Source organism: Podarcis cretensis (assembly GCF_951804945.1).
Source record: "Podarcis cretensis genome assembly, chromosome: 1".
Classification (NCBI taxonomy): Eukaryota; Metazoa; Chordata; class Lepidosauria; order Squamata; family Lacertidae; genus Podarcis; species Podarcis cretensis.
Window position 1 is genome coordinate 123,817,582 of NC_137170.1, and position 14,838 is coordinate 123,832,419.

A 14,838-nucleotide genomic window follows, 5' to 3' on the forward strand; every position below is an offset into this window, starting at 1 on the left:
CTTAGGATTGCGAGAGGAGCAGGGGCTACTACAGCTCTGAGATATTGTATATTGACTTACATTTCCCCAAAAGAAGACCCTGGACAGTGAACTGTAAGGGAGATGCGGAGATCTAAAAATAGTCCATAATTTCTGGCACAACAAGCCTTTTGCTTATATTTATTTTTGATTCAGATTTGCCATGGCCAGTGGCTAGTACAATAAAGTTAATTGGAACGGATTGGACTTACATTTATTTATTTACAGTTGCCCTGTCCCAGCTCCTGCCAACCTAGCAGCTCAAAAGCACACCAGTGCAAGTAGATAAATAGGTACCACTGTGGCGGGAAGGTAAAAGGCGTTTCCATGTGCTCTGGCACTCGTCACAGTCCTCCGTGTGCCAATAGCAGTTTAGTTATGCCGGCTACATGATCCAGAAAGCTATATGTGTACAAACACCGGCTCCCTTGGCCTGAAGTGAGATGAGTGCCACACCCCATAGTCGCCTTTGGGCCTAACTGTCCAGGGGTCCTTTACCTTTCTACCTTTTACAATGTCTTGTTTTTACGATGTAAGTCACTTTGAGGCACTTGAGTGCAAATATTTCGGAAATCTTTAAGTGGTGTAGAGTCTGAAAGACAGCAATAGATCATTAAAATGAAAACAAATACAATGGAACCTCGGTTGTCGAACATAATCCGTTGGGAAGACTGTTCAACTTCAGAAACGTTTGACAACCAAGGCGCAATGGGTGGTTAGCAAAGTCAATGGAGAAAATGGAGAAACTCGCCTTGGAAGCCGTTTGACTTCTGAGGAGCGTTCGAAAACGGAAGCATTCACTTCTGGGTTTTTTGTGTTCGGGTTTTGAATAATTTGGCTTTTGAGGTGCTCGGAAACCGAGGTTCCACTGTACACACTAAAATCAGGAAAACGGCAACATAAAAACACACACACGAAAGCACATACAAATTAATAAAATAGAGATCATATTAAGTTATGATCATATCATGGTGACATGGGCTGTTGGGGCTACCATTAGCAACACTGTGCGTGAACTGCCTCTCGGTTATAGTATTGAATGGATATCTCTTTGTCAATATATTTTAGGGGAAAGGCCTTTAAATCTACGCATGTCGAGTCTACCAAATAGGCATATGCCTCACATTTCATTAGATGATGAGCCTCACGTCGTGAAGCCTCTCTGCAGTGACTTGAGCAGATTGTACGCCAGTGCTGAAGCAAAGTCACAGCCTTCAGGTAAAAATCTTTCCTGCTCATAACAACTATGACCAGGGCCGGCCCACCCATGAGGCAAAGTGAGGTGACTGCCTCAGGCAGCAGGTTTCACAGGGGCAGCAGATCCCAATGGAGATCTTCCAGATGTAGATCTTCCCTCATCCCTTCTTTCCTGCTGGTGAGGGGACACCACTTTATGGTTTACCTCAGGTGCCAAAATGTCTTGGGGCCAACTCTATCATGTGAAATTTGCGGGGCACTTTCTTTCAGGAGAGGGAAAATAATTTGCAGGCATCTTGTATAGCCTTTTAAGTGCTTAGTGATATTTCGGGCCTCATTCAAATGTTAATTCTCCATTTCTCCAGCATGCCTCAGGGTTTATATCACAGCAGAAATATCTGCAAGGCCAACCACATGGGGTGCTAGAACTGCATGCCACATCAGTATTGTTTATAATTTCATTTTTTGCTTATAACTTTTTATAATCTTATTGTTTGGTTTTATGTTTTTACATTGTCGTAAACCGCTGGCGGTACATTACGACGGAAAGCAGATATAGCCTAGTGGTTAAACTGAATTTATTGCTGTTTGGTACTAGAAGGGTACATTTGTGTAAGATTTTATATGCTGTGTATTGATTACAACTGGTCGAAAAGAACACTGTTGTTTCGGGTCGATATTTTTCTAAAAGGAATCCATTTTGTTGTTGCAGAGGGCCTTGGTATCTTAAAAGATTTTCCTCACTCTGCTTTCAACAGCCTTGAAAGGAAGGTGATAAAGACAGAGCCAGAAGATACAAGATAGCCATGCTCCCTTTTTGTTTTGTTTTTTTAAATGTTAAAATAAAGCTTTGAATGAGAAACGGAAACATGCCTTAATAACCAGCGTTGCCTCATTGAAATAAGCGATTTCATAGCCAAAGCCTACGGACTGGGACTGTCATGTTGTGGAACTGACGTACGAAATAACCAGTTGAAAACTGCAGCTGCAACGAGAAGTGGGTGCAAACATTTATGAAATGAAAAAGCGGCTTTGTAATTTGGGGAAGGCTCACAAACTAATAATACTGTGGGCCCTTGTTATTTAAGAATGTATTGTTTATTTGTATAACTTAAAAGTTTAGAAACACACAGACCCACAACCCCAACAACTAATAGGTGTCATAGATTTGTATTTCGTCCAGTAGATGTGGCTGCCATTATTTTTACTTGAAGTTTCGATGTCTACTTTAAATGTAGAGATATAACAATAACTGAGGTGGGTTTAAAGAAGAAAAATCCTTACTTTGAAGCAGTTGGACAGAAGACCTAAGGAGGGGAGAACAGCTTCTTAAGAAAGCATTTTAAGAGCAGGTTTTCAATGTTTTAAGTTTTAGAAGCAAAAAACAAAAACCAATTACATACGATTTTATAGGGAAATAGCACTCGCAAGAGCTGATTGTATGATAACTGGCGTTTTTATGCTTATTGATGTAAGGTCATTCTCAAGCACTTCCTGGACACATTTCTGTATTTATCTACATTGTGTTCCTGTCCGCTATTAGGGAATTATGGGTAGAAGCAGCTGCACACTGTTGCTTCATATTGTACACTTCAAACAGGGTAACAAATGCATCTGCATTTATTAAGACACTCTGGTTAAGCCTGCCAGGGCAACTGCTGCAATGCTGACAACATTTTGGAATGATCCTTAGAGTCGTTCTCATTTTCTCAAGGCAGAATGTTCCAGATAACAGAAGAGCTGGGAAAGCACTGTAAGAAATTTGTATTGTCCAAAGCAACCAATACTCACAGGAGAAAAAAGAGGAGGAATACGTTACTGTTACAGGAGTAGCTTACTCCTATATAATATAATATAAACCACATACAGCAGGTGTAGCCAATCTGATGCTTCAGAAAATGCTGGACTGCAGCTCTCCTAAATCCCAGAGAGCAAGGTCAATGGTCAGGGATTAGTCCAGCAAAAACTAGAGGCTACAGTCTCACGGAAATGTATGTATGAACAACTGTACTCCTTATTTATTTTCTGGAGGAGTTTTTGCTGTGCAGGATGATTCGATTCTTAAGGGTGCCATAATGTAACAACTGGCTAATACAGAGACATTTCCGGGGTATTTCAGTGTGGTGTCTGCATGTTATGCACAACATCATTGTGACATGTGGACCTACCTAATAATAGCCTCCTCTCTTTCATTCCTTCGGATCGCGTGTTTGCATTTAAAAACGGGGTTTTCAAAACTATAATTTATTTATTTTTTTGAAGTGCTGAATTTGCCTATAGTACTTTCGGAGGGGGGGGGGGTGTTGAAAACGCCACCGGTTCTTGTCGATTTGCCATAATAGGATATTGCTCTTCATCTCTGAAGATTTTGCTCCGTGTAATAGTGATTTACCGAGTCATTCCATATGCCATATTGAAACTCTGTAAAGTGTAAGGTGACATGTCCACAAAACTATCTGGTATCATTGTAAAATGTGTTTAATAACTGTTTATCACTTGATTTGTGGAGCAAAGCTTTATAGTAGAAACACCAGTGCACATGTTTTTAATATTATAGACAGGGGGGGGAAATTCTTTTTTTTAAAAAAAAAGAGAGAGAGAAAATACTGTTTTTGGAATTTTGTTGTACTACTTTACTGACGAAAAAATGTATTCAACAGAGTAGAATCTTCAGCTTAATGGATCAAAACAGATGGATTAATGTGTAGTTTAAAATTGGGTCATTTTATTGTTTTGTGAATTAACGTGTGTTTTCATGTTAACTAAGGTTTCAAGTAGCAGATATCTGAGCAGTTTCATAATTTCTGACAGTAATTACAAGCAAAGAAAGCACATACCACTTACCCATAGTATATAGCATCTTGTTTTATAAAGGCCAATGTAATGTAAATTTAAATCTGTGGTACAGATCTATTTTTTTATTTTCAGTTGTAAATGACCTGAGACAGCTGTGTTGTAAGTACTAAGGTACTTTTACTTTTTTAAAAAAAACAGTCCTGCAAATCATTTCAGTCCCAATAAGCAGGGCTTTTACATTTTGTTTTGTGTGTTAAACAACCTTTTAAAAAAAATCCTAACAAAGTAAGCTGAAGCAGCTATGCAGTGTTCCCCAAACTTGTGTCTTCAGCTGTATTTGGACTACAAGTCTCATAATCCGTGGCTAGCAGGACCAGTGGTCAGGGATGATGGGAACTGTAGTACAGAGACCCAAGTTTGGGAAACACTGAAAGGCACTCTTAAACATCTTACCTACCTACCTTTGACAGTCCAGATGTTGCTGTACGCTAAATCCCATCATCCCTGGCTATTCACCAAGCTCGCTAGGAGCTGATGGGAGTTGTAGTTCTGGAAGGCCAGAAGTTCCATGCCCCTCTTCTACTGTAGAAATAAGAGCTGATTTCAGGGGTACAGAAGGGCACACAGTACATTCACCTCAGAGAGCACATGGGAAGCTGGAAGTACCGCTGTGGGTTAAACCACAGAGCCTAGGACTTGCCAATCAGAAGGTCGGCGGTTCGAATCCCCGCGACGGGGTGAGCTCCCATTGCTTGGTCCCAGCTCCTGCCAACCTAGCAGTTCGATAGCATGTCAAAGTACAAGTAGATAAATAGGTACCACTCCGGCGGGAAGGTAAACGGCTTTTCCGTGCGCTGCTCTGGTTCGCCACATGACCCGGAAGCTGTACGCCGGCTCCCTCGCCCAATAAAGTGAGATGAGCGCCGCAACCCCAGAGTTGTCCACCACTGGACCTAATGGTCAGGGGGTCCCTTTATCTTTACCCCTTTCTCCCACGTGGTAAACTCATCTCACCCAAAGAAGCCTAGTCAATCCTTGTAGCTTGGGCTGCTTCATGAATTATAGAACTTTACACATGGAGAGAGATTCATGCAAAATGCCCTCTCCTGCCACGCACAGATGTGTTTGATTTCATCACACGCCCTTCTGACTTACCTCACGACGTTTCCAAGATTCAGATCTCGCCTATCTTGCAATCAGTACACAGGCTTCTTCTAGAATGCTAATAATTAAGACTCACCGATGTCAGCAATACAGGCAGAAAAAAGTCTTGTCTCTATAACTTTCGAATGGGGGGCGGGATATTAAGGAAGCCTGGCTGTTAGCTTCAGCAGGGTTATTTTGACCAAAGTGTGATCTTTGTCTGCATTTGTGTTCTTGTCTGTCTGCGTTTGTGTGCCTCGTTGGATACAAAATAAAAAGTCTCATTGGCAAAGAATTCCCTCCCCTTGTCTTACTTTAAACAGAAGGAGAAAAGAGGTAATTCTGCTACAGGAGTAATAAAGACTGCATATTTGTCCTTGTTTCTTCTGGTAATTCTGGTTTGCATACCGGTTTACGGGAACTGCCGTATTTTTTGCTCTATAAGACTCACTTTTTCCCTCCTAAAAAGTAAGGGGAAATGTGTGTGCGTCTTATGGAGCGAATGCAGGCTGCACAGCTATCACAGAAGCCAGAACAGCAAGAGAGACTGCTGCTTTTGCTGCGCAGTGATCCCTCTTGCTGTTCTGGCTTGTGAGATTCAGAATATTTTTTTTCTTGTTTTCCTCCTCCAAAAACTAGGTGCGTCTTGTGGTCTGGTGCGTCTTATAAAGTGAAAAATACGGTACTCAGTTCTGGGCTCGAGCTGAAGATGAACTATTTATGGCGTCAGATAGCACAAATTTTCCCAATGTGCCTTGCTCTGTGTTGTTACTGAGGAGCAAGTAACTTCCATACAGTGTTGGCGCAAAGAAGGTGGGGGAGAAGCTTAACTTGAGCGTGAATTTGAAGTTTATGACTTCACATGTTACACTGAACACGGGCACAAGTTGTCTCTGCACATTCGTAAGTGTTTGTAACACCCATCTGCACCATCCATTTTAAGCAGTATCATACCACTTTAAACAGTCATGGTTTCCCCCAAAGAATCCTGGGAATTGTAGTTTATTAAGGGTTCTGAAATTTGTTAGCTCCCTCCTGCCCTCAAACATTCCCAGTGTCATAACGATCAGTCCTTTTGCCAAGGGGAATCTAGGAACTATAGCTCTCTGAAGGGAATAGCGGTTCCCTAACAACTCTAAGTACCCATAACAAACTATACTTCCCAGGGGATGGCACTAGGTTTTTGAGGACCATATTTTCCTGGAACATTGGCTTTGTCAGCCACAATGGGCATGGTTCCAGTAAAATTGATTACCCGCCAGGTAAAAATGTAAGTAGGTACCAGTTTAAGGCTTTGATATTTCCAATTTCAGTACCGTTCAATGAATACATCTCACATGGCTTGGGATTATAGTTCAGTTTTATTTACATAGTCAGAATCTGATTCTACAGAACATTAGATGCATAAATTATACTTGGATTTATGCACATAAATACAACCGGTAGAAATGCTGGCATGTAATTTTTATGCTGCATAATTTCTACCTGGCTCGCTTGTGTTCTTTTTCTTAAAGGTATATTTGTGGGGAAATCTGTGTACAACATATGGGTCATTTGGTTTAGCAGTATTATTTTTTTAGGAACTGTGTTTCCACACACACCCCAGAACTGCATATTTGCAAACACCAGAAGTTATTGGTAGTTCTAATCTTGCTGTCATTTCCCCCCTGCATTTTACAAAATCAGCCTGTGTCTCCCTTTCCTCCTTTAAAATGTATGCCCCACTTTCCCCACTCAATCCCTTTAATTATTATTATTATTTATAACCCGCCCAGCCACTCTGGGCAGCTCCGAACCGAATATTAAAAACACAATACAGCATTAAACATTTAAAAACTTCCCTAAACAAGGCTGCCTTCAGACGTCTTTTAAAAGTAAGATAGTTGCTTATTGCCTTGGCATCTGATGGGAGGGCATTCCACAAGGCAGGTGCCACTACCAAGGAGGCCCTCTGCCTGGTTCCCTGTAACCTCACTTCTTGCAGTGAGGGAATATATGAGATTTATTACATTTTTATTTTAAAAAATGCATATAAAGGGAAAACCAATTATTCATATGTGTCAATGCCCACTTTGTCTGATGCACTATGTAAGGTATTTGGTACCTGGGCATTAGCAACAAAAAATTGGGTAAGCAGTTGCCTTGTTCCTTATTATCTTAATATTTGAGTTTTCCAAGGTAAAATACAAGAAAAAAGAAACTGCTGGTAAATAGTAAGTGTTGGCATCTATCCAAAACTTTCCTCCGCTATTAAATTCCACTGCCTGTCCATCCTCAGGTCTGGAGGGTTACCTGTGGTGAGGTGCAGATGGAAGGGTAGGAGACCACGTGGTTCGTCTTGTATGAATGGTAATCTTATTCTGAAATTATTTAAAAAGGATTAAACAAACTAGAGAGAGTTCACCAGTACGGGATAATGTGGTTGATAGAACAGGGGCTCCCAACCTGCGGTCTGTGGACCACCAGTGGTCTGTGAGCTTCATTCATGTGGTCCACGACACGTCTATGGAATTGTAGCTGAAGATGAGAGACAACACCTCCATCCCACTGAATATTCATAAGGATTTTCAATCATTTTTTTGTTGCTTCTTTTGTTTCTTATATTGTATTTTATTGTACAGTCGTACCGCAGAAGTCAAACACCTTGCGAGACGAACGTTTTGGCTCCCAAACGCCGCAAACCTGGAAGTGATTGTTCCAGTTTGTGAATGTTCTTTGGAACCTGAACGTCCATCGCGGCTTCCGATTGGTTGCAGGAGCTTCCTGCAGCCAATCGGAAGCCACGTCTTGCTTCCCAAACGTTTTGGAAGTCCGGACTTCCGGAACAGATTCCGTTTGACTTCTGAGGTACAACTGTATTACAATTTGGATTCTGTAGAATGACTTGCTACAACATGCGGAGAAATTGTTAAATGGGTCCACCAAGACTCTTAGTGATTTTCAAGTGCTCTGTGGGTTGGGAGTGGGGAGTTTAGGAACCTGTAACATTCGCAAGGTTGCAGTTTTCTGAAAAAGAACAGGCCAGGTGAAACAAGAAGCCATCACTTGTACTGTAGGTTACATAGCAAAATACTCAATACTCCAGATTAAAAACTGGTTTCAATCCTCACCACCTGCCAGTAAATGGATTTATTTTCCCCCACAACATGCAGTAGAAGCAAGTTATCTTATTCATCTTCCCTCTTTAGAAGGATTTACTCAACCATTCATTAGCTGAGAGAATAACATCCTCTTTCCAGTTCCTGCTGACTCCTTATAAAAGCTGCCATCAACAAGATTTCTAGCAAGATAAAGGGCTGCAATCCTATCCACACTTCCCCAGGGATAATCTCCAATTAACACAGTGGGACTTATTTTTCGGAATAAACACGCATAGGATTGCACCCATGCGAGCCCCACAGAACGTAACCCTTTTGTGTACTTTAATCAGGAAGCAGAACTTACCATAATATAGCCTATTGTTTCATCATTTAGTAATTAAGCAGAAGAGTGAAGACGGTTGCACACATTTCCAACACACAAATGCACACAACTGCCAAGATACAACCCACAACCAGGCATCTTAATCCTTAAATAAAACTTGCATAGAATACTTAATTGGAATAATTGGAATTCTTGGCCCTCTGGCTCAGTTATAATTACACTTTCAGTTGTAATTGCTTGGTTTACAAGCATGCTCTCATCAACCCATTATCTATATCTGTCTCCTAATAAAAGGTGGGAAATAAATCCTGGGAAAGTGGACCTTTGCAAATGGAAGCATCCTTGAGAATCTGTAGGGAAATTGTTACTGTGTTAACATCAAGAAAGGGGGCCCTCTTTGTACCTCCATTGCCCTTAAATGCCCAGAGAAGAGGGTGGCCCCCGCAAGAGAGGACATTTTCTCCATAGCCCCTAAGTTGTGGAATCCCCTCCCCACAAAAGTGTCTCTGGTACCTTCATTGTGAGGTTTCTGACACACTTACACTGACCCCTATTCTCACTGTAGTTTGCTTTGATGTATTTTTGATTTGCCGAAGCCTGGCAAAGGGCAGGCAAGAAATGGAATTTATAATAAAATAAATACCCAGGTTATTTTGGGGGACCCTGTAACAACATAAAGCATCCTATTTGCAGAAATAGGTATGCTGTACTCTCTCTCACACACAATATCTGATTTTGGAATGTCTTTTATTATGTGGTTTTAAACCACTCTGTAGTAGAACCTAGAATTCCAGAGTCTCTTGACAAAGAGTGGCATATAATTTTTTTAAAATAAACAAATCAGAAGAGATTCCGACTCTCCACACTGCATTCAAAAGGAGACTTCCTGAAGGCCCTTTGCCAAATTTATATCATATATATCCTGTCATTTATCCACATACAAATTACATGGTAGGTTTGGGATGCGGGTGGCGCTGTGGTCTAAACCACTGAGCCTCTTGGGCTTGCCGATCAGAAGGTTGGTGGTTCGAATCCCCACAATAGGGTGAGCTCCCACTGCTCTGTCCCAGCTCCTGCCAACCTAGCAGTTCGAAAGCACACCAGTGCAAGTAGATAAATAGGTACCGCTGCAGCGGGAAGGTAAACAGCGTTTTCGTGCGCTCTGGTTTCCATCACGGTGTTCTGTTGTGCCAGAAGCTGGCCACATGACCCGGAAAGCTGTCTGTGGACAAAGGCCAGCTCCCTCGGTCTGAAGCAAGATGAGCGTCGCAACCCCATAGTTGCCTTTGACTGGACTTAACTGTCCAGGGATCCTTTACCTGAGAGATGGTGACTGGACCAAGATCACCTGGTTTTTTCATTGCTCAGTAGAAACTGCAACTAGAACCCTAGTCTGCCAGGTTTAATCCAGACCACTACTGGCTCTCACACTGGCTTTGGGACATTCTGTGGGAAGTAATTCATATTTGAAATTAAAAAAACAACAACCTGTGTGCAAATAGCTGCACCCATGTGGGGAGGGTTCCCCTCCCCCTCTTTATCCTATTTTATGAATCAGCCTACAGAGGAGAAGCCCTGTTCAATTAATTGATGTATGCTAGTCTGCTTCAAATTTAGCACAACTGCCGCAGTGTCTTCTGTTTCATCAAGCAGATGACTCTTGAGACAGGGGGAGGAGGGCAGACATAGAGAAACATTAGATCCTTTTGTGCTGCGGTGAATCAGTGGGGAGAAAGTATACATTCCCCCATGTACTCCTCCTACTTGCTGTGTCAAGCATGCAAAATATGGCACACCTAAGAATAGGAGCATTCTGGCCCACTAGGTGTTGGAAATGGGGAAAAATGGGAGGGGGGATATGGTTATAAGTTGGCAGGGGAGACCCCCCCTAAACTCAAGAAATCAATGAATGCCAGAATACTGAAGCAGGCTAGGAAGGGAAAATTCAAGCTACAGAACTGTGCCGAACAAGGAATCCCTGGGCCGGCTTACATAAATCAGCCTCGCTAGCCATTATGAAACGATGGCCAGGTATTTTAAACATTTTATAAGGTTCTCAGGTCTGTGCAAAAGAGCATACCCTCCAGCATTTTTCCAATAAATATAAGGACGTCCTTAATAATAATGTAGGGACACAGATGGCGCTGTGGTCTAAACCACTGAGCCTCTTGGGCTTGCCAATCAGAAGGTCGGCGGTTCGAATCCCCACGACGGAGTGAACTCCCGTTGCTCTGTCCCAGCTCCTGCCAACCTAGCAGTTCGAAAGCACGCCAGTCCAAGTAGATAAATAGGCACCGCTGTGGCAGGAAGGTGAACGGCGTTTCCGTGTGCTCTGGTTTCTGTCATGGTGTCCCGTTGCACTAGAAGCGGTTTAGTCATGCTGGCCACATGACCCGGAAAGCTGTCTGTGGACAAACGCCGGCTCCCTCGGCCTGAAAGCTAGATGAGCGTCACAACCCCATAGTCGCCTTTGACTAGACTTAACCGTCCAGGTGTATTTTACCTTTTCAATTAATAATAATAATAATAATAATAATAATAATAATAATAATAATTTTATTATTTATACCACACCCATCTGAATGTGTTGGCCCAGTCACTCTGGCCAGCTTCCAACATATATAAAAACACAACAAAACATTAAACACTGAAAATCTTCCCTATACAGGGCGTGCCTTCTTGGCAAGAGGCGTGCTGGGAAGAAAAAGGAGAACAAAGGCCACTAGTTGCTGGGCAGGCCAGGAGCATCTTGGGTAGCAATGAAAAACATTACTGGGGTATAACGTTCTGCACCCCCTCCACTGCACATTTCAATGTGTAAATATGTATTAATAAACCATATTTCTTAAAGACACTTCCCTCCACTGTGCCTTAATGTTCCCACAGCTCTAGATAAGTGCCTGCAAACCCAGGAAACTTGCAAAGCCACTCAGCGGAGATTGGGGTGGCATGTCACAATATTCTTCTGAAACACATAGCTAGGCATCTGTGCCTACTCATTATTAACTTCTGTATTTGAAACAACCTGAGCTCTTTTCAACTGGCTGATATAAATATAGTGGCTTGGATAAAGAGGTCACTGGGTCAAGTTGAGATTTGCCCATTTTCTACAATCCAGTTTCCAAACAGTGTCACATATACATCGGCACCTCTCCATTCAGCTCAACGCAGACATTCAAACATTTGCGTCTTTCCTCTTTTAGTCACACATAAGTGGTGCTAATTGAATTGTGTTTGCTGTCTTAAATATCTTAAATTTATTTCTTAAGTCTATTGTGTCTCTAAATTATATCTGATTTAAACTTCTTCTTACTTCTGGGATTCCAGAATGGCTTAATTCTCTTTGCTATGTATAAAATTAGAGATAATTGCTTTGGCAGGGGGAGAAGGGGACAGAACCTGAATTCAAATAAATCCTTGCATTAATTACCCCCCTCCATTTTCTTCTTGTCCTCGGAAGAAGACGAGTCACCATTTTAGAAGTAAACAGATTACTTTCTGAACCCAAAATATAGAAAATTTATTAACTATTCACATGCCACTTTTCAGAAGGCAGGGAAATCTTGTGAGGTTTTTTTTAAGGCAAGAAAGAAAAAGGAGGATTCTTGTCATAATTCGAAAGTACTTCTCCACAAATTAGTATTAAGCTATTTGAGAGGAGCTGAATTAGGAGGTGCATCCTATTTGCACATTTTGAAATCCTGCAGTGACTCATTTATCTGCCATTAAAAGTTTACACTTCATACATTTCGAGTTCAGCTGCTTCAAAAAGTGCTGTGTTACCCACCCACGGGATCCTGGGAAGGCAGGGCTGTTCTTCTATTACTTTTTGTGTTCACTGACTGATAGGGTCACTCAGGAACAAGCACGTAGGACGATGCCAAGTGGTGTTCATGTAGGTGGAATCTCATTGCTCCCCACAGTCGTTTCGGATGGGCATTTGCGAGGCACACAAATAGCTGCTGAACACAGGGAGGGTCTGTGAATAAAGTTGGGGGTGGGTGTTTAAAGGAGGGCACAGAACTACTCCCTCCCAAGGTTCTGGGAAAAACTTTGGAAGAGCGATCTGAAGTTTACAGCATGTTATTCCTTGAAGGAGAACTACCTGAAAATGATTTACAGGTGTTATTTAACTCCGAGTAGACTTGCTAAGATGTGTAAGACTGAAAAAAGTGTTGTAGGTGCCATGAGGTAGAGGGTATGTTTTTCATATGTGGTAGACTTGTAAAATGGTAAAAGAGTATTGGGAAATAATAATAATAATAATAATAATAATAATAATAATAATAATAATAATAATAATTTATTATTTATATCCCGCCCATCTGGCTGGGCCTTCCCAGCCACTCTGGGCGGCTTCCATAAAAACCAAAAATACAGTAAAATCACACGTTAAAAACTTCCCTGAACAGGGCTGCCTTAAGATGTCTTCTGAATGTCAGGTAGTTGTTTATCGCTTTGACATCTGCTGGAAGGGCGTTCCACAGTGTGGGCGCCACTACCGAGAAGGCCCTCTGCCTGGTTCCCTGTAGCTTTGCTTCTCGCAATGAGGGAACCGCCAGAAGGCCCTCGGCGCTGGACCTCAGCGTCCGGGCAGAATGATGGGGGTGGAGACGCTCCTTCAGGTATACTGGACCGAGGCCATTTAGGGCTTTAAAGGTCAGCACCAACACTTTGAATTGTGCTCGGAAACATACTGGGAGCCAATGTAGGTCTTTCAAGACCGGTGTTATATGGTCTCGGCGGCCGCTCCCAGTCACCAGTCTAGCTGCCGCATTCTGGATTAGTTGTAGTTTCCGAGTCACCTTCAAAGGTAGCCCCACGTAGAGTGCATTACAGTAGTCCAAGCGGGAGATAACCAGAGCATGCACCACTCTGGCGAGACAGTCCGCAGGCAGATAGGGTCTCAGCCTACGTACCAGGTGGAGCTGGTAAACAGCTGCCCTGGACACAGATTTGACCTGTGCCTCCATGGACAGCTGTGAGTCCAAAATGACTCCCAGGCTGCGCACCTGGTCCTTCAGGGGCACAGTTACCCCATTCAGGACCAGGGAATCCTCCACACCTGCCCGCCTCCTGTCCCCCAGAAACAGTACTTCTGTCTTGTCAGGATTCAACCTCAATCTGTTAGCCGCCATCCATCCTCCAACCGCCTCCAGACACTCACACAGGACCTTCACTGCCCTCACTGGTTCTGATTTAAAAGAGAGGTAGAGCTGGGTATCATCTGCATACTGATGAACACCCAGCCCAAACCTCCTGATGATCTCTCCCAGCGGCTGCATGTAGATGTTGAAAAGCATGGGGGAGAGGACAGAACCCTGAGGCACCCCACAAATGAGAGCCCAGGGGTCTGAACACTCATCCCCCACCACCACTTTCTGAACACGGCCCAGGAGGAAGGAGCGGAACCACTGTATAGCAGTGCCCCCAGCTCCCAGCCCCTCAAGACGGTCCAGAAGGATGTTATGGTCGATGGTATCAAACGCCGCTGAGAGATCCAGCAGAACTAGGAAACAGCTCTCACCTTTGTCCCTAGCCCGCCGGAGATCATCAACCAGTGCGACCAAGGCAGTTTCAGTCCCATGATGAGGCCTGAATCCCGACTGGAAGGGATCCAAATGGTCCGCTTCTTCCAGGCGTGCCTGGAGTTGTTCGGCAACCGCTCGCTCTATCACCTTGCCCAAGAATGGAAGATTTGAGACTGGGCGATAGTTGGCCATTGTGGCCGCATCTAAAGATGGTTTTTTAAGAAGCGGTTTAATAACTGCCTCTTTCAGCGGGTCTGGGAAGGCTCCCTCACGGAGGGAAGCATTCACCACCCCACGAAGCCCATCGCCCAGTCCTTCCCGGCTAGCTTTTATAAGCCAGGATGGGCAAGGATCCAGGAGACAGGTGGTTGGTTTCACTCGTCCAAGCAGCCTGTCCACATCCTCGGAGGTAACAGATTGGAATTGATCCCACTCAACTTGACTAGACAGACAGAAATAATTTACAATGAATTGAAAAAAATGTTTAAAAGTACTTTCCTCAAAAAAGCAGAATCCCTTTTGGTGGGGATAATTTAAACGGAAATTTCCAGGTGTCAAAAAATTTACCGGTATGTATGCCACTACATACATACGCAGGTGGCGCTGTGGGTTAAACCACAGAGCCTAGGACCTGCCGATCGAAAGGTCAGCGGTTCGAATCCCCGCGGCGGGGTGAGCTCCCGTCGTTCGGTCCCAGCTCCTGCCTACCTAGCAGTTCGAAATCACCCCT

General features: G+C 43.2%; 1 protein-coding gene across 1 annotated transcript in view; it reads left to right on the plus strand.

Annotated features, from left to right (window-relative positions):
• The window catches only part of NAB1 (NGFI-A binding protein 1), a 43,312-nt gene extending 37,863 nt beyond the window's left edge, over positions 1 to 5,449 (plus strand). Inside the window, exons 7-8 of the mRNA XM_079980106.1 lie at positions 1,087 to 1,236; positions 1,928 to 5,449. Coding sequence (XP_079836232.1) covers positions 1,087 to 1,236; positions 1,928 to 2,019 — 242 coding nt within the window. The 3' untranslated portion in view covers positions 2,020 to 5,449. The remainder of the gene's footprint in view (positions 1 to 1,086; positions 1,237 to 1,927) is intronic.
• Positions 5,450 to 14,838: the final 9,389 nt, after the last annotated feature.